The 21,145-nt window shown below is 37.5% G+C and overlaps 2 protein-coding genes across 2 annotated transcripts; both read right to left on the reverse strand.

The window, feature by feature from the left end:
* Nucleotides 1–347: 347 nt before the first annotated feature.
* Nucleotides 348–9,843, reverse strand: LOC109241284 (condensin-2 complex subunit H2). The gene is made up of 11 exons (XM_019408008.1): nucleotides 9,451–9,843; nucleotides 8,727–8,826; nucleotides 3,139–3,245; nucleotides 2,918–3,060; nucleotides 2,398–2,842; nucleotides 2,141–2,316; nucleotides 1,890–2,063; nucleotides 1,689–1,778; nucleotides 1,367–1,468; nucleotides 1,116–1,274; nucleotides 348–971 (listed from the first exon to the last, which is right to left on the reverse strand). The coding sequence occupies exons 1-11, from the start codon at nucleotides 9,656–9,658 to the stop codon at nucleotides 615–617; spliced, it is 2,061 nt and encodes a 686-aa protein (XP_019263553.1). The 5' UTR covers nucleotides 9,659–9,843; the 3' UTR covers nucleotides 348–614.
* Nucleotides 9,844–10,913: 1,070 nt separating this feature from the next.
* LOC109241285 (pectinesterase-like) lies at nucleotides 10,914–15,178 on the reverse strand. Its single transcript, XM_019408009.1, has 4 exons — nucleotides 14,362–15,178; nucleotides 13,387–13,671; nucleotides 12,018–12,344; nucleotides 10,914–11,445 (listed from the first exon to the last, which is right to left on the reverse strand). Exons 1-4 carry the CDS (start codon nucleotides 15,029–15,031, stop codon nucleotides 11,051–11,053), a joined length of 1,677 nt encoding a protein of 558 aa, XP_019263554.1. The 5' UTR covers nucleotides 15,032–15,178; the 3' UTR covers nucleotides 10,914–11,050.
* Nucleotides 15,179–21,145: the final 5,967 nt, after the last annotated feature.

A 21,145-nucleotide genomic window follows, 5' to 3' on the forward strand; every position in this document is an offset into this window, starting at 1 on the left:
TCCAATTTGAGAGCTTATTTATTTGGTTATATTAAAGCTTGAAAGCATTGACCACAAAATCTTCAGTTGCTGTTTCACATTATAATTTTCAATTAAACAATCTTCAAGATGTGAATTTTACCATGTCACCACAGCTAATAGTAATATACCTTTGATCACATGAAACCTTTTCACTGTATCTTTTATTGCTCACAAAAATCAAGAGAGTAGTAGTTCAGAGACAGTTTAAACAATGTCAAGCCCAAAACCATTTTAGACAGTCTTGAAAAACTATCACATGCGTTCCATGTTGAATTCTTGAAACATTAACGGCAGTCATTTATTAACATGTTTGTCTACAGAGAGACTAATGAAGAATAAGCTCTGCATATGTCAAAATACTGTTACATCTTCCTTGCTAAGTACTACACTACACTGAGTTCTAATTAAGTTAAGAATAAACACATAAATTTCTGCAGCCAACAGGTTGTTGGTTTCTGATAAGAATTACAGTGGCCGTGCCAGGGTTAATTTTCTGTCTTACTACAATCTACTACCTTGAGTCTCACAACAGTATAGTGAGAGCAAATAGCGGGAGAGGAGAGGCTTACTTGAAAACTAGAGGAAAATATATATCACAATGCAGTACGTATATCTGGTGGTACGACTAATCTGGATTTCCTTCTTTTCTTACTTTCAGGCGTACAACGAGTTCCATTAACCTTTCCCAGCTTCAGGGAAAATCTGGAAGCTGAATTGGGTTCTGAAGGTGAGGAACCAAAAGCAGCCTGAATTTCTTTACCTTTGTTTTTTTCCTTTCTAAAGCCCTGATTGGGTATTGGAGATTTTGCTCTCTTTTTTGATGATCGAATTTGAAGTTTCTCCCTACCATTATCGTTCTTAAGGAGTCGGACATAGAAGGGATTTGCAGCTGTGTAACAAGTGGACTCACGTATTTCACCTCTTTCCAAACCAACATCTCCGTTGTTTACCTATTGTTTTAACAAAAGGAAACAGAGAGGTGAGTACTGCTTTACTCGTAGATAAAATTTCAACGGCAAAGAAAGAATCATAGTACTTCTATCTTCCAAGGTAGGTAACAATGTCACTAAAACTCATATAGAAAGGGTTTTTACCAATTGCAGAAGCGCAGAAAATGTTCGAGCAATATCATGCTTCTCTTGACCCGTAACAACATCAGAAAAAGACTTGGTGCTTTGACCATTTTCTTCCAGGGATAACTTGCACAAAATCCTAGCCCCATATTCATGAATGTCAAAGGGGGGATGTGAGTCCTGTGGGTAAACACTAGCACGATAAAAAATCTAAACTTGACAGGTAACAAAAGGAAAAAAGAGAGAGGAGATATTAGGAATTGCAAACGAACTTGTTCCTCCAAGTTATGCTCAATTCTCTGTTTCCACGTTGAAACGCGAGCAGCCAATTCACTCTGCTTTTCACTTTCAGCAAGGCTAGCAAGAAGAGAATCCTATAAATAGAAAAAAGGTCACTAAAACAATCGTGGAAGACTAACAAAATCTAAGCAACAGATAAGTTTGCCGAGAGTCCACGTTAGAGAAACCCCTTCTAATGCCATTTAGGAAAGAGAAAAAGGCCAGTGCCAGTTCATGAGCATGAATAAAACATCCCCGACATATACCAAAATCCATAACTGTATGAGGAATGAAGATTATGATTTATATTCTTACCAAGTGGGAGCGACAAAGATCTTCAAGGTTGGCATGAGCATTCGAATCTTCATGAGCTTCACTGTCAAAAAATGGACTACATTTATCATGCTGCAAAAACAAAATATATTAGCATTGTAACTCGCCCAAGACAGATTGAACCAGCTTCAGAGAAACATAATCATTAATGTAAGGGAAAACATCCATATCTAGTTTACTAACCTTTTCACCATATGGAGTTGCATCGCTGTTCATGTCTGCATTTTCTGGCATGTCAAAGCCAGAAGGCCCAAAATCGTGATCTGCACTATCATAGTAATCACTTTCATTATTTTCCGTTGGACTATTCAAACCATCATAATCGTTGTTCTCCCCATGAAGAAGTGATTCCCGTAGCTGCAAACAGAAGCTTCACACAATGAAACAATTCAGACACACAAAAGAAGGTACAATAAACTATCAATAAATAAAACCTTCTCATATGGTGGAGGAGATTGCGAGTCGCCTTGTTTTTTCATGGCACAACATTTTCTCTCCCACAGGTCGTTGAGGTCTGCGCTAGTGGTACCATGTAATCTCGCAACTGGAAATTCTGTAGCCAAAGATGAACCTTTTTTGGACACCGCACCCTGCCTTCTATTAGATTTAACTGCTTGAAAGCATGAAACCCACATTAGATAATAAAAATGCTAGCATACAGAAGGAGTAAAGAGAAGGAAGGTTAAGAAACCTTTTTTGTATGGTTTTACTTTCAAAGTGCCAGGTTCATGCGGGTTCAACGGATTCCATGGGTCTTCATCATCTGAGTCGTCTGAATCTCTAGGTTCCGAATATCCATCTTCAAATCGATGTGCATCATCGATGTTATCAGGCATATCAGATGCGAAGTGATCATTGTTAAAATTGCCTGGACCAAACTCATGAAACACTGGAGACTGATATAAATTAGCATCCTGATTCTTTTGAGCTGAAGACTTCTTGCCAGTTCCCTCAAAACGTCTTATGGGAGAGGAAAAGCTCTTGTGGCACTTGGAGTCCAAAGAACGGCCCTCTGCAATGCAGCTATTGTTCAGCCCCTTTCCAGCTATATTCTCATTATTCATAAACTCATCCACTGTTACGGCATCGCATGCGTCCAACAGAATAAAATCTCGGTAAAGATCACACGTGGCTAGCTGCAAATATTAATAGAACAAATCAAAATAACTGCAAACATACTGAAATTGAACACAAAAAAGACATTAACATACCAGGTAAGACTCTAGTTCTCCAGCATCTCCAGTAACATCCAAGCAGTCAGCCTCGCGCACGACCAGATTTGCAGGGGCCTTCACAAACTGGGTAAATGAAGAATCCCTGCATGTCGTATTATCCAACATGTTCTTTGTTTCCACTGCAAAAGGAACAATATAAATCAGGTTATTTGAAGTCTAGGAAACTTACAAAATTAACAGACGCGTAAGGATGCTACCTGAGGTTTCCTCTGAAACCCAGTATGGATCATTCTCTTCATTATCGGCAGCAGGCACCCCGTTTTCATCTGCTTGGGCTGATACACTTGCTGGTAGATCTGGGTCACTGATTTGACAGGAAATGGAGAATCTCAGTATGTAACATTATTGGGTTATGATGCTTAGCAATATTAAGAACTGAATTAGTATTATTTGGTGCACTGCAATATTGATAGCAATGAAAAATGTATCAACAGCCAGTTAATATGAATTACTTACTTCCATTCGTCAGAACAAGCAAATACGCAATGTTAATAAAAGGCTTGACTGCAGAAGAAATAAGAATCTATCCTTTATAAGTAGCTACATAATAAGAATCTCATGACCGATATAATATTCATGAGAAGATTTTTGTTGGATAAAATGAGAAAAATAACTTTTAAATTGGCAAAGATTAGTACTCGGGGTCAGGGAGTATACCTTGTTTAACCTTCATTCCAAATAACATATGTTTAATAAATATGCCAACTAGACTCTTTCCAATAATCCCTCTCCCTTTCATCTCAAGCAAATACAGCACCTTCAACAGTAGAAATAGTCAAGGCACAAATTTGTGTGACACCTACTAGACTCATTTAGCTCCAGTACATTGTGGAACGAAAATAAGAAAGAGTGAAGCAGAGCACCATACTCTACAGTATGTTAACCAAGGTATTAAATCATTGCTTGAAGCAGTGATCACCCACCTTAACCATAAGAAAAAGGATAACTACCTCCCTACAAAAACCCCTGGTCAATCAGAAATCATTGACAGTGTAAAGGCCCTTGCTCACCATGCTTATATAGCTAAAATTTACAAGTACTATTTAACTTTGAAAAGGCAGTTCAATATCAATGGATAAAGGGATTCAGTGTTGGCAAAAGGACAGGGGACGCAATCACAGTGTCACATCTTCTTTTTGCTGATGACACTTTGGTGTTCTGTGGTGCTGCAGGTAGGCAGCTGAGATATCCCAAGTTGCTACTTATTATATTTGAGACTATTTCTGGACTGCACATTAATCTTCATAAACCAGTTATGTATCCAGTCAATACAGTGGATAACAAGCAAGCTATAGCATACATTTTGGGTTGCAACATAGGCTTGCTCCCTACTACATATCTTGGGTTGCCTCTGGGTACCAGATATAAGAACACTACAATGTGGCAGTGAGTAGCCGAAAATTTGAGAAGAGGCTAAATACCTGGCAGACACAATACCTATCTCTTGCGTGAGAGTTAATTGATTAATAGTGTGTTGGATAGTATTCCAACATATTTTATGTCTCTATTCCCTATTCCAGGCAAGGTGTTGTAACAATTGGATCTAGAAAAGGAGAAGATTTTTGTGCGAGGGCAACAGTGATCAGCATAAATTTCACTTGGTGAGATGGAACAGAGTCACTATGCCCAAAGAAATGGGAGGAATGGGCATCAGAAATTTACAGATACATAATAAAAGTCTATTGATGAAGTGGTTATGGAGGTACAACAATGAGGAGAGGGCTTTATGGAGAAGAGCTGTAAAAGTTAAGCATGGAGCAGATACACATTGGCACCCGCACTTCAGAATAACTTCTACTACTCATGCAATAGGGCCTTAGAAACACATCAGTAAATTTATGGCAGAAATTCAAGGAAAACACTCAGATACCGATTGGCAATGGAGAGCATGCTATATTTTGGCTTGATAAGTGGACTGGAAATAGGTCCTTAAAGGAGGAATTCCCCAATGTCTTCAGCTTTGTTAATAACCCTAAAGCTACTGTGGAACAGCTTAGGGAAAATGACACCTGGAATGTCACTTTCAGAAGACAATGCCATGATTGGGAAATTGAAGAGATGCTGGAATTTTGGGCAAGACTGCAAGAACTTAAGGTGCATATACAGGAAAAGGACAGTATGATATGGGGGAGTAGAGGCAATAAGAAGTTTACAGTTAAAGATTGCTACGCAGAGATAATAGGCAGAGGTAGCATCATTGAGAATGGCCTTGGAAGCATGTATGGAGGAAAAAATACCTACTAAAGTGGCCTGCTTTAGCTGGTTGGCAGTATTAGGTGCAATTTTAACACAAGATGGTTTTCAGAAGAAAGGATTTCCTCTATGCAACACAGATGCTATATGTGTGAACGAAATACTGAGAGTGTAGATCACCTGTTTGTGCATTGTACAGTGGCTAGAAATATAAGGGTTTTATTAGCAATAATTTGGTTTAAGGGCATTGCCGAGAAGCTTAAAGGAATTTTTTGTCATTTGGAGCAGTTTTACAGTTAAGTCTATCAGAAGCACTTGGAAGATATAATCTGGACCATCTGGACTGAGAGGAATCAGAGATGCTTTGAAGGAAGATCAACTCCCAAATATACACTAAAAGCTAGATGTTTACTAAAAGCTAGGTGTTTACTAAATCTTTTTGCTTGGAGTAACCATTTTGATGTAAATAGCTCATTAGATCTCTTAGATTTTGTAAGCTCCCTGAGCAGTAAGGGGGGTTTTGCTTATCAGGAGACTTGACTTTTCTGTAATCAATTACATCCTCTGGATGATTGATTTAGCCAAATGTTTCCAGGACATTGTCAACATCCACATGTCATTGTGGACACTATCAATACAACATGTTCCAACAGATTATCTTCCAGTTCGGGAGTCGAATCCAACTTACCAGAGGTGTTCCTAGTGGTCAATTAAGTGGATTGAAAACCATAAGCTCGGTTCAAATCCCACCGAAAGCAAAAACACTAGGTGGTTTCTTCCCATTTGTCCAAGTTTTGATGAACAGAGTTACTCGGTACCATGTGCTGGTGAGTGGTGAGAGGTAGCAGATATCTCATGGAATTAGTCAAGGTGCGCAAGCTAGCTCGGACACCGTGGTTATGAAAAAAGTATTAATCTCCAAAATATGTTAGCTCTAACTGTTATTGTCAGAATAGTGTTCACATCATTACAGCTCTATCATTTAACTAGGGAGAAGACAGAGACAAGCAGGGGCCAGATTGAGATAGTACAAACGGGTTGAATATGGATAAGAACCATATTATCCACTTAGAAAATGGTTAACCAATGGATAACTAATAACAACAACAACAACAACCCAGTAAAATCCCACAAGTGGGGTCTGGGGAGGGTAGTGTGTACGCAGACCTTACCCCTACCCCAAAGGAGTAAAGAGGTTATTTCCGAAAGACCCTCGGCTCAAGAGAATAAAAAGACAAAAGGAGACTATATTAGTTCACCACAGAGATCATAGGGAAAATAGGAACATAAAATGCAGAGCAAAAAAAAATGCACGACATTGCCACTAGCTATCTTAGACAAAAATCCTACCAGACTAGGGTCACAAAGGTACAAAGTAAGGCAAGACTGAACTACCTCCTAGCCTACAACCGTAATACTCGACCTCCACAACTTCCTATCAAGTGTCATGTCCTCGGAGATCTGAAGCCTCGCCATATCCTGCCTGATCACCTCTAGCCAATACTTTTTAGGCCGCTCTCTACCTCTTCTCGTGCCCTCCACAACCAGTCTCTCACACCTCCTTACTGGAGCATCTGGGCTTCTCCTCTGTACATTCCCGAACCATCTGAACCTCGCTTCTCGCATCTTGTCATCAATGGGAGCTACATGCACCTTCTCCAAAATATCATCATTCCTAATCTTATCCATCCTAGTATGCCCGCACATCCACCTCAACATCCTCATTTCTGCTACTTTCATCTTTTGGATATGTGTGTTCTTAAAAGGCCAACACTCAGCCACATATATCATGCCGGTCTAACCACCGCTTTATAAAACTTACCTTTGAGTATCGTTGGCACTCTCTTGTCACACAAAACTCCGGATGCTAACCTCCACTTCATCCATCCTACCCCAATACGGTGTGTGACATCCTCGTCGATCTTCCCTCCCCCGTGGATAACCGACCAAGGTACTTGAAGCTGCCTCTACTTGGTATAACCTGTGATTCAAGCCTTACATCCACGCCCACCTCCCCCAGCTCAGCGCTGAACTCACACTCCAGGTATTCCATCTTCGTTCTGCTCAACTTGAAACCCTTAGACTCAAGGGCATGTCTCCAAACTTCCAGCCTCTCGTTAACGCCGGCTCGTGACTCATCAATCAGAACTATGTCATCGGCGAATAGCATGCACCATGGTACCTGCCCTTTAATATGGTTTGTTAACGCATCCATCACCAGGGCGAATAAGAACGGACTGAGCGCAGAGCCTTGGTATAACCCCATTTCAACCGGAAAATGCTCAGAGTCGCCTCCTACTGTCCTAACCCGAGTCTTTGCCTCATCATACATGTCCCTAATCGCCATAATATAGGGAACCTGCACACCTATTGCCTCCAAGCATCTCCAGAGAACTTCTCTAGGAACCTTGTCATATGCTTTCTCTAGGTCAATAAACACCATGTGCAAATCCTTCTTTCTCTCTCTGTACAGTTCCACCAACCTCCTAACAAGGTATATAGCTTCTGCGGTAGAACGACCCGGCATGAACCCGAACTGGTTGTCGGATACAGACACTGTCATCCTCACCCTCGCTTCAACCACCCTCTCCCATACTTTCATGGTATGACTCAGCAATTTGATACCCCTATAATTGTTACAACTCTGGATATCACCTTTGTTCTTATACAATGGAACCTGTACCCCACCTCCACTCATCCGGCATCCTCTTCGCCTTAAAAATAACATTGAACAACCCAGTCAACCACTCCAAACCTGTTGTTCCTATACACTTCCAAAATTCCACTGGAATCTCGTCTGGCCCGATCGCTCTGCCCCTACTCATCTTACGCACAGCTCCCACGGCCTCCTCAACCTTGATACGCCTGCAGTGCCCGAAGTCACGGCGACTCTCGGATAACTTATGTGTTTAACTACTACATTTGTAAAGCCTCAAATTGGGGTTACTCAAGTTTGGGAGACTAGAAATTCTCCCAAAAGTGGTCATATTCAAGAAGCCATAGATAATATGGATATCCATATTATCCGTCGGATAACCCGTTTTTATCCGTCTCAAATACGGTCGGGTCGGATAATTTATCCGTTTATTGAATTACCTATTTTCGACATGCTCATATCTGACCCGACCCACCCGTTTGCCACCCCTACTCACAGGCTAGTGCACTCAACAAATTTAGAGTTAAACCAACAAAACAAAAAAGAACAAAACTTTTGCAAGACGAGAGAGAAGCTTTAGAAGTAGTTTCCAGGCAAAAGAATCTATGCAAACCTTGCACTATGGCTCGTGTCAAATTTGCGATATTAGGACATCCTTGTCTAATTTCAGACTTCTTACGCGTTACTCAAAGGTGAAGGCCTAAAATGTACAGCTACTATACCTTAATACTGCTGAACACAAGCAGAGGTACTATTACTAAACACCAGACATAGTTTCAACCATCAACAGAACAAGAGAAAGTTGAATAAGTTGTAATCTAGCGTCTGATTATGTAAACACTTAAACTTTATCCAATCAGAGAAAACTATACAATCTACTCAAGGAATCAACTAAAATAAAGACAAAAAATTCAAATAGCAAAAGTTGTAAAGCACCTCTTCTTGGTAATGAATTCCAAACAATGCAATACCAGAGAATAAAGATATTCCACCTTCCTGCTGTACACCTGAACTGACCCCTGAAGCAGCAATGCAGCTACAAATCCCGAAACATCTCATTAAAAGAATTACAAAAATATCCTTTTCAGAACAGTACAAACCCAACGCATCCTTTTTCAAAAATCAAGAATATATCTGGCACAGAGGAAAATATTTTCCATAAAAATGTTTTCATGAAAAATATTTTACTAAAAGACATTTTCAGATTATTTTCCAGTGTTTCGCCGTGTATAAAGTAGGTGACACAAGATCTGAGGCGGGCCCAAGATTTGAACTTTATTGTTCAAGTTCAAAATTCTACCACAATCCATTTAATTTACTGAGTTCAAAATCTATTATCTGTACTTAATTTAGTATATTTATTAACACATCTACAGGGTTTGAGCCAATATTACTACGACCAAATTAACTCATTTGTATACTAGGTCCGCCCCTACACAAGATTATATATAAAGTAGAGCATAGAGTATAAAGATAGTGAATTTACAAACATGAGAAAATAATCGGAAAATCATTTTTCGGGTAAAATATGAGCATTTTACCCAAGCGGAGGAAAATGTACAAGGATAGTGTTGTAGCAAACACAAAAAGATGATTTTTTTTCATGGAAATGTTTGATTTTCTGCTCCAAACACACACTAAAGCTGAAAATGTTACAAACCTTCAGCAAAATTCACATGACCGTCATCATAATTATCTCTAGTAATTTCACCAGAGCATATTTTGAGCAAATATTCTTCAAGATTTTTGGCTAAATCAACACCCCAATTTGATTCTAAATCCCTAAGTGGCTGTACAACACTGTGAAATTTTACATTTTCCTCATCTGCTGCGCCGCGGCCGCTCGCATCTTCTTTACTGTTTATCATCTTGTGGGACTACAAATCCCGCCTTCCATTAGTGAAAAAAGAACCCTAAAATCTACAATTTGGGAATTTTTCAATTGAATTTACAAAGCCCCAAATTTTGGGGAAAGGGTAGATGAAAGTGACGTCGTTTAACTGCTGTTTCTGGGGGAGCGGAGATTTTTTAAATTTTTGGAGTAATGTTTTTCCCGCTCCGAGGTTATATATATATATGTGTGTGATTGTATGTCGGAAAATAGATGGGCCGAGAGAGTCCATTAAAGTTTATTGGATCTTGTTATTAGCCCAAACTCTTTGAGAAACCCAAAGTTAGGGAATCTACATAAGAAATTGACCAATGTATATTTTTAGTCGCTTTAGAAAATAATACCCGACAAAAAGTACATTTTTTGTTTGCATGTATGTATGTGTGTGTGTGTTTGTGTGTATATATATGTGTGCGCGCGCGCGCTAGCAAATGCAATTAATTGGCGACCAGCCAATTTTGTATTTTGCTCAAAAAAAAATTGATAAAGTTTTGTTTTTATGGAATAAATCATAAATTGCACTTCAAAAGAGTCTGCAAAAGTTTATTGCACACTCTTAACTTAGCGAGTGTCTTTTTACCTCCTATTTTTGTTTCAAGTGAGTCTAATACTCCCTCGAAATACAAAATCAATCTTGTTGTAAGAATTTAAGAAATATTTTACACGTGTCGCCACATTAGATGCCATAGCGGAACGACGAAATCAAGGCATAGAAGATCTTAGGGTTCTGCCCTCAATCGAGTTTTAAAATAAGTAAATAGGAACATGAGTCCACTTATCAAGAAATAAACTAGACTCACATAAATAATATTGGCTATGTGACTCACATAGTAAAATTTCTCCCCTCAATCAACAAGCCTACGTGGTTGTGCTACATTTCAAGTTTTACCATTGATTTGTTGTTTTGGATAATTTTGCTCCCAATCAAAGGTACTATGTTAAGTAGAAAGATGATGATTTTCATAGTACATTATTTTAGTATTCCAGTAAAATTTCGAATTGAAGAGCATTTTAATTTTGTTTAAAATGCGAGGCACAACGATCTAAAGATATTGTCAATAAATAAAAATATGTGTTGTTCAATAACATCTCTTAAAAACTTCGCTATTGTTAGACGGTCAATTCAACTCACCCTACGAATTTCGATTATTCAATCATCTCACTATAAACTAAGGTCAATTTTGATTCTGCAATATTTTTTTCTTCAAAAAACTACTTTAAAGAAGCATCGATCGAACCAAACACCTTTATTTTATTTTGTATGCCCGAAAGTTTAGAGCGAGAGACATAAAACAAATTATAAAAAAGAAAATATTTTTTTAGAATTTATTGAAGACAACAACTTATTACAAAGTCATCATTAAAAAATTTACACCTTCATCATCCCTGGTTCATATGGGACACCAGTTTTAGTAACCCAAGAATCAGTATTATCACCACCTTTAAGCACAACTCCAGGAGTAAATTTAGCAATAACATCTGGTGTTGGATTCTTGATATAATTCTTCCAATTGACTCTCTTATCTGTATTTGCTCCTGGACCTCTATTTTGATATTCAACAAAATATAGAGTGTCAAGGGCAAAAGTACCAGCCCATGGTGTCCATCCTTCAGGATCAATGAATCCATCAATCTGAGATTGCATAATTATTGTCCTTGAGTATAACTTCCATGGACGTCCGAGGTATGCCTTGTTACGTGGCGGGTTGATAGCGAGCAGAGCTGGCTCAGCAGTGATCGTGCAGTTCTGTATGATGATCGCACCTGTTCCATGGGCGAAGTCAGAAATTCTAACAAGCAAATTTAAACATAAGGGTGCACTTTTACATGTTTGAAGGTCGGGGTGCACTTTTATATTCAACCAAAATTTGTTTTTGTATATAGGGTGTGCACTACTAATATATCACTATTTTCTAAAGACTTAAACATGTATATATTTGGGAGTGTTGATGACCCCTCTCAGTATAGCATAGTCCGCCTCTAAATGCAAGAATGCTATATCTAAGATTCAAACTAGTGACATGTTTACCACTACAATAAAAAATTATATTCTTGTCGTTTCAACTTATATAGCGTAATTTGATTAGGCACGAAATAAAGAATGACAATTGAAACTATAGCGTCCAATGTGAGTAACATTTTTAAAATTTGTGATTTTAAACGTATATAAACATTTGTGTACCTGTAAAAACTTGTCATTTGGGATGTTCAAGTTAAATTGGTTAAAAATTTAGAAATGCATCATTCCCTTTTAACCGAAAGGAGCAAATATATAAGAAAATTTCTTATTATTTTTCTTGCATGATCAACGAAGAGTATTCAACTGAACCACTAACCTGTTCCAAATTGCTGGTTCCTTCCCTGAGCCGCGATTGTGATCGCCTGCGTCTGCATCTCCTCGGGCTTTCTCGCGATCAATTTGCAGTTCTGGAACACAGCCACGGCGTCTCCAAAGATGAAATCGATGGTTCCGGTGATGGTGCAGTCGCGGTAGAATTGTCTACCAACATGAGTCATAAGAGTGTATTGGTAGCCATCTATTTGACAGTTTTGAAACACTGCCATTTCAGCTGAAACACGGAGTGCAACAGCTTGATGTTTTAATGGTCCTGCTGAGTTCTCGAATCCGATATCCTTCGCCACGAATCCTTGTCCCGAGATGGCTACATAATGTCGATATTTAAAGAAGTGAACAGATGAACAAAATTCATAATATAATATATATTTTTTTTTTTTGCAATTTTAACCTGATCATGAGCTAAATTTTGGGGTTTAATTAATTCCGATGATCATTTCCTTATCTAGTGTTTGGCCATGTGCATCAGTCGATAGAGGGTTCAGATAAAGTAAGTAGCTCGCAAATAGTTTGTTTTAAAAATTTGTTTTGGGTGAAGTTTGGTTTGAAGATGAAAATCTGTTTGGACATAATTTTTCAAAATATATTTCACTTTTTTTTTTTTTTTGAAAAAACATGAAATGTGACTTATAGCCATAATCAAAAATACCCAATAACTCTGAAGAAAAAATTCATACAAAACAAGCGAAACATATCTGAAAAAAATTCATACAAAACAAGCGAAACAAATTTACAGAGAAGGCAAAACCGCATGAGTTTAATGAGGGAAAAGTAGGTATATGGATTAGTTGGGTCATAATAACAAAAAGTGGCTTTTTTATAAAATACAAAATTTGGGGCAATTTTTGAATTTTTTTTTAAAAAAAAAACAAACAGTAATATTTTGGGCTAAAAACACCTCTTGAACTGGTTTTGGGATTTGAAAATTTGCCAAAATATGAATAAAATCTATATACAAACAGATATTTGCCAAAAAAAATTGAAAAAAATTTGGCAGAATATATGGCGAAACGGGGCTTAATAACTTAGGCCCCGTTTGGCCATGAGTTTTGCCAAAATAAATTTGGGATTTATTTTCAAAACTCATGTTTGGCCATAAATTTTGCCCACATTTTGGCCAAATCCCAAATCCCAGCTGATTTTGGGCCAAAATCCCAAAACTTGAGAATTATATACATGTTTTTCCAAAATAAAGTTGGAAAATATGTTTTGAAAACATAAGTCCAAACATATTTTCATCTTCAAACCAAACTTTACCCAAATCAAATTTTTCAAAATAAATTTAGGATCTATGGTCAAACGGTGCAATGTGGTATGTAATGAGTCTAATGACAGAAATCTGTACTTACCAACAGTGGCAGTACTGAAAACTGGGAGACCATCTAGGTAATTTTTGTTGCCAGTTATCTTGGTCTTATTTGGGCCTTCACCAATAAATACAACATTGGTCATTGTATTTGCAACTTGAACATATTCATTGTAAATACCAGCCTTGATAAAAATGACATAGGGTTGTGCATTATTTGGGGGCACAGTTTTAAGAGCCTCATTGATTGATTTGTGTTGTCCACTTCCATCTTGAGCAACGACGACGTTTGGCTTGATGGCCGCGACTTGAAGAAGCCTACGGTTACCTGCAGATGCAGATCCAGAAATTAAATATAACGGGTTAAAAAAGGACAGCTCGGTGCACAAGGTATCCCGCGTTCAAGCAGGGTCCGAAGAAGGGTCGCACCCCAGGGGCAAGGGCGGCCCTTCCCCAAAGCAGGTAAAGCATCTGCTTTAGGCCCCACATTTGTGAGGGACCTCATTTTTGAACATGTGTTTGATTTCTTTCTTTTACAAATATAGAGAAGAAAGATCTACAATTGCTATGATTTCTACCAAGAAAATTGCATTTGAAACAAATATCAAATCTGAATTTTGTACGAAACGTGTGATACATAGGAAGAAATGTCTCAAGGAGGTTAATGGATTAACTATATTGTCAATTGAAAAAGACTTATTAGGAGAAATTGATTATAAGAAGATTATTAATAATTTTGCATCTAATAAAAGCTGGAAAAATAGACTTCATAAAAAAAGTTAAGGCCCCTCGTAAAATTTGGCTATAGGCCCCAAAATTTATCGGGCCGCCCCTGCCCATGGGGTGTAATGTAGGCAGCCTATCCTGACGCAAACATCAGTGGCTGATTCTACGGCTCGAACCCGTGACTTATAAGTCACGCGGAGACAACTTAACCGTTGCTCCAAGGTTCCCCTTCTTACACTTGACGGGTTCAACCTTTAAAAATTATTTTACTTTTAAATGAGGGTATAGTTACCTGCTTCAACGGTTAACAGTCGTCTGTTAGTAATGCCTAGGATTTGCAAATCCTCCACCTGTTCCTCGAAGCTACTAACAATATCAAGGGCATTAGTGGAAAGTTCGTGAGCATTTTTCAAGAGGTTCTTCATTTTGTCACCGGTATCACCGGTCGTATTAGCGAACGCGTCAATACAAGTTGTCTCAAAAGTAACAGCAGAGCTAAGCCATGACCTAAGATCATAAATATAATCCTTGACCAAGCTTTTAACGTCGGAACTATCAAATTTATTAAAAGACCTCTTGATTTCTTCGATTGAACGATCAAGTACCTCATCACAAACTTTTAATGCATCTTTAGTCCTTGGATCATTTGCAGCTTCCTTAAATGGAGCAGAATTCTTGATTGAACTAGCAATTTCATTAATAGTACTATCAAATGCTGTTTTAATTAATTCTTTTGGATCACTTGTATTTTTGGCTGAAGAAAGACTTTTTTCACAAGTTTCTTTATATTGTGTTGGTTGACACATGACTTGTACATTTTTGGTAGAGGTTGAAACTTGAGAATTTGAAGAATTATCACTATCTTTTTTGGTAAGTGTAACAGCAGCACCAACAATACAAGCTACTAAAAGAATTGAAGCAATTCCAGCAATTGCTATTTTCTTTTTTCCAGCATCCGCCATATTTATTTATTTATTTGGGGATTTTCTTGACGAATGGATAATTGTTTCTTCAATTTTAATTTTGGTTATTTTTATTGCAGAGCATTTGGGGATTTTTGACAATATTTTTTGCTTCCCCTGGGCTCTGCCAGTGTAAAGAAATTTAACTCGTTTGAAAAAATGGAGTAAGTATTTATGCATGTGGAGATAGAAGAAATAAGGGAATTATTAGTTGGTTCTGTTAGAAATTTGTGGAGAATATTTTGTTTGTTTATTTGGTTGTGATAAAATTCAGGTTTACCATTGACTTATGAGTGAAATTCTTATGTTCAGTTTTTCAACTAATTGCTTTTTCTTGCTCCATTCATTTTCCTTTTTCTTTTATCCACCATAAAACCTATTTATAATTACACTAATAATGTCTTTCTTTTTTTGCCCCTTTTTCATTTCTATCTTATAATTAATTGATATTTCTTAAAATCTTTCTTTTAGATTAAAGAAAATATCAACTAAATAAACGAAGTTTTATTAACAAACTAAATCTAGTAAATCACATAATACTTCTTAAAATTACTACTGGGGAGGGTAATAGCTATATTTTTATCTTTCTTTTTTATTAAAGGTTTACGTTAACGATTGATCTATCAAAATGTACATTTCAATACTGAATTTAACAAGAAAAGTGAAAAATAAGATGCTTGTATCGAACAATTGGGGTAATTGTTAGGACCGAAAAAAAAGTCAGGTGTCATACGGAAGCTAGCAAAGCAAACCTTGAGCGACGATAAATCCAACAACAAAAGAGAAATCTACAAAAAAAGACACAAACATATAACGTGGTTCGGTCAACTAACCTACGTCCACGACGGAGATGAGCAATCCACTATATAAAAAGAGAGTACAAAATATTGAGAGAACAACCTCACGAAGAGGCAAACACAAGTGGCACACTAACACTTGTCTCGTAAAGTTATCCCCCTAAACACGACTCTCAAACCCATGTAGCTACATTGTGGATGCTACTGAATGTGAAAGAAGGATCCTCAATTTATAGAAGTTCAAACATTTTCCTACAAGAAAAAGGACTAGCCAAATATTGGAGATTTATAATTTTCTTTTACAAAAAGAAAAACCCAGTTAAGGTAATTATATTGCCCTTTTCCTTCAAGAGATAGAAAAACCAAATATGGTAAGAAAATTATGGCAAACACCTAACAATTCTCCCCCTTGGCCTGAATTTTCTGACAAAATAAACTTGATCCACCTTCTTCACATAGCCTTCAACGGGTCGCATCTCCAGATCTCCGCCACAAAGTTTGTCTCAACGTGCGTAGCATTCCGGTCAAATTTCTCAGACAAAAAATCACGATTATCGTCAAATATGTTGCAGCTAGAACTGAACACGCCAAGATGAACCTGTCTTGAACCTCGCTCGAAGCTAGCTCTGATACCACTTGTTAGGACCGAAAAAATCAGGTGTCATGCGGAAGCTAGCAAAGCAAACCTTGAGCGACGATAAATCCAACAACAAAGGAGTAATCTACCAAAAGAGACACAAACATTTAACGTGGTTCGGTCAACTGACCTACGTCCACAACGGAGATGAGCAATCCACTATAACAAAAAGAGAGTACAAAATATCGAGAGAACAACCTCACGAAGAGGCAAACACAAGTGACACACTAACACTTGTCCCGTAAAGTTCTCCCCCTAAACACGACTCTCAAACCCCATACGGCTACATTGTGGATGCTGCTGAATGTGAAGGAAGGATCCTCAATTTATAGAAGTCCAAACCTTTTGATGTGTCCTTTCTTGCCACAGTGGTTGCATGTAATATTATAGTATTTGGACCTTGACTTACTTCTACTTTTACCTCCATTCCTTGAGCCTCTTGTTCTATCTCTCCCCCGGTCTTCTGTAACCAAGATATCTGCTTGTGAGGACGAACCCTGAGATTTTCTCCTTACTTCCTCGTTCAACACACCACTCTTGGCATATTCCATGGTCACCTTACCTCCAGGAGCTGAATTTGTCAAAGAAACACGAAGAGTTTCCCAAGAGTCTGCCAGAGTATTAAGAAGCCAAAGTCCTTGTATCTCATCATCAAAATNTTTGGATCGTCCATGCTCATGCTCATCAAACCCCATATGTAGGCGTAGTATCCCTTTTATCTTTACCCCCTTCCCTTCTTAGAGGCGAAACCAATGTATAAGTTACAGTTTCGACTGAACTCGGTTATTTTAGTTCAGATTATGTATTTGTCTTAGAAAATTCACTGAATATGTACAAATTATTAATTTAGAACCCCATTAACTTAAATCGACTAAAATTCTGAACCCCTAAGCTTCAAATCTTGGCCCCTCCTCTGTGTTAGGATCGAAAAAATCAGGTGTTATGCGGAAGCAAGCATAGCAAACCTTGAGCGACGATAAATCCAACAACAAAGGAGAAATCTACCAAAAGAGACACAAACATTTAACGTGGTTCGGTCAACTGACCTACGTCCACGGCGGAGATGAGCAATCCACTATAATAAAAAGAGAGTACAAAATATCGAGAGAACAACCTCACGAAGAGGCAAACACAAGTGACACACTAACACTTGTCCCGTAAAGTTCTCCCCCTAAACACGACTCTCAAACCCCATATGGCTACATTGTGGATGCTACTGAATGTGAAAGAAGGATCCTCAATTTATAGAAGTTCAAACCTTTTCCTACAAGAAAAAGGACTAGCCAAATATTGGAGATTTATAATTTTCTTTTACAAAAAGGAAACCCAGTTAAGGTAATTATATTGCCCTTTTCCTTCAAGAGATAGGAAAACCAAATATATTAAGAAAATTATGGCAAACACCTAACAATTCTCCCCCTTGGCCTGAATTTTCTGACAAAATAAACTTGATCCACCTTCTTCACATAGCCTTCAACAGGTCGTATCTCCAGATCTCCGCCACAAAGTTTGTCTCAACGTGCGTAGCACTCCGGTCAAATTTCTCAGACAAAAAATCACGATTATCGCCAAATATGTTGCAGCTAGAACTGAACACGCCAAGATGAACCTGTCTTGAACCTCGCTCTGATACCACTTGTTAGGACCGAAAAAAAAGTCAGGTGTCATGCGGAAGCTAGCAAAGCAAACCTTGAGCGACGATAAATCCAACAACAAAAGAGAAATCTACCAAAAAAGACACAAACATATAACGTGGTTCGGTCAACTAACCTACGTCCACGACGGAGATGAGCAATCCATTATATAAAAAGAGAGTTCAAAATATCGAGAGAACAACCTCAGGAAGAGGCAAACACAAGTGGCACACTAACACTTGTCTCGTAAAGTTCTCCCCCTAAACACGACTCTCAAACCCCATGTGGCTACATTGTGGATACTACTGAATGTGAAAGAAGGATCCTCAATCTATAGAAGTTCAAACCTTTTCCTACAAGAAAAAGGACTAGCCAAATATTGGAGATTTATAATTTTCTTTTACAAAAAGGAAAACCCAGTTAAGGTAATTATATTGGCATTTTCCTTCAAGAGATAGGAAAACCAAATATGGTAAGAAAATTATGGCAAACACCTAACAGTAATTAGTGAAAGCCTCTTTTTAAACATTGAAAAAAAATTTGGGGAAATACCTTCCGTTAGTAACACCAAAAAATTGTTGAGTTTTTAAAGCTAAAATAAGCTTAAACGAGGGTGAATGGGAAATGGAAGGAAAATGAAATATTTGAGTTTCCTTCCTTGACAAAGGAACATTGTCCCATATTCTAAGAGGAAAAGATTTTTGATGGGTATATATACAATTGCTCTTCTTCTAACTCTTAAAGAGTTAAGAAGAAGGCAAGCCTCGCGCCGTCTTCGTCACTCGACTCGGCTCCGGTCAAATGATCGATTGATTGATTCGACCAAATTTATTTGTTAATAGGAAATATTAACGTAATATTATTAAATATCTAGTTTTTGTAAACGGAAAATTAATATTAAATCCAAATTATCTGTTTCTTCAACGTCCCTTTTCTATTTTTTGTAACGGAAAACTAAGTTTCCTTCCCGTCCGTTTCCGTTTTTGTAACGGAAAATAAGGTTTTGAATTCTCATTTTATTGTTGCGAAAATAGCCATTTACGTTATGGTCATTTTGCGTAAACGGTCATGATAGCCCTTCTGAAGAGTTGCATCTCTTCAATTTGAACTCAACATATTGGCTATATATAGCAGCTCATTCTCTCAGATTTTTCATACGAATTTCTGAATTCTCCTCCTTTCTTCTGCATTATTTTAACTACAAAAAAAAATAATAGTAAGTGTGATTTGCTACTGATCTTTGTGTTCACTGAAACGCTGGGGTTTGAAGTACCGTTACACCAGTATCTAACTCGTTCTATCCTGGGAGGAAATAATCCACAACCTTGGGTACTAGGGGGAATTAAGTTCCTTAAGGAAACACTGTGAATTCAGTGGGCTCAGAGTAAATTCTGTTTCTTTTACATTTCAGTTTATATGTTATTTTATCTTCTCCAGAATTATTTTACAAATACAGTTTACTAAAAAAATAAGTAAGAAAACAACATATTTTCTTGAAATAATTTAGCTTCCGTTCGTACAAAATACTAGTGTACTTCTATTGATGGATATCGTTTGAAATCATGTGTGGGCTTTCCTGTGCCGAGTGTTTATTGAAAACAATATCTCTATCCTCACAAGGTATGGGTAAGGTATGCGTACACACTACCCTCCCCAGACCCCACTGTGTGGATAATACTGGGTATGTTGTTGTTGTTGTTGCATTTGAAATCATGCGTGAGCAGAGGCATAGTTAGATTTTAGAACGACGACTTCAAGGTCTAATAATTGGGTTCTAAAATTAATATTTATTTATATTTGATGAATTATTTAATACAAACACGTTATTGGAGGAAAAGTTACTGAATTCGATCGAATTCGTGCTCGGACATATAGCTCCGCCCCTATACATGAGATTGCTGTAATAAAGAAGGGCGAAGAACTGGGAATTATAGAGTACCACCAGCAAACTTGCGGATTGTAGTGTCTTGACAGTCTATTAAAAATAGGAGAAACTTTAAAAAGCAGTTTTTTATTTGAATATTTCTGAAAATTAAAACGTGCTACTATGTGTAAATTTTTTATATATATCGATTGTAATCGGTTAATTACATTGTTTTTCAGGTACCCCACACATGTTGAAGTTTTACTTAAAATTAGTTTATTCAAATAATAACTTGATGTTATAAAATTCTATTGTAATTGTGCATAAAATTTAGCAAACGTGAAAAATATGTAGCAGTAATTATGTTTCAGTGAATCATACCATGTTTTTCTTAAACTATCAGGGATTAATGGGACGGATAAGATCTCTTCATCCTTAATCGTAAATCTCCGAATTCAAGCTCAGAGTGTGAAAAAAATCTTGATAGAAAAACGCTTCTCTATTTTATGGGTCTTACGCGGTATGAATTTGAATTACTCGGGACCAATGAATACCGGACACCATATAAAAATCATTTTTTTTTATTTTTAAAGTAATTTTCACTTTCTTTATTGGCAGAATAGCCTAAATGGCACCTATACTTATGCCACTTTGTCATGCCGGTCCCCAAACTTGACAATTTGCCAATTGAACCCTTACACTCCTTCAAACCGTGTATAATAAACGCTTATGACAGGAGGCTGCCAGTGCGTGTAATACAATCTCCTCCACGTTGGTTGTCACGTCAAAAATAACAATGTGTAGATGCCATGTCACATGGTAGATTAAAAATAATTAAAATAAAAAAAAAAAAAATTCAAACATTAATTCCCTAATCCCCACCCTCATTGATTTCTCTCTCCCCTCACGTTCTTTCTCCTGCCCATTTTGTTTCTCTCTCTTCGTGTTCTTCCTCCTTTCCCCTTCCAATTCTTCACTTTTTATATTGTAGAAATAATATTAAAATATGTAAAGAAAAGAAACCGAGGAAAAATTATCTTTTTTTCTAGATCGAAAAGTGGGAGAAGAAGTTCGGTGGTCCATTTCCATGGCTGAAGGCGTTAGGTGGCGGAGAAGAAGTTCGATGGTCCATTATTCGTTTAGCTCAAAAATTAATACCCGCTGCCCCTTTAGTATATTTTT

This window comes from Nicotiana attenuata, unplaced genomic scaffold (assembly GCF_001879085.1).
Source record: "Nicotiana attenuata strain UT unplaced genomic scaffold, NIATTr2, whole genome shotgun sequence".
Classification (NCBI taxonomy): Eukaryota; Viridiplantae; Streptophyta; class Magnoliopsida; order Solanales; family Solanaceae; genus Nicotiana; species Nicotiana attenuata.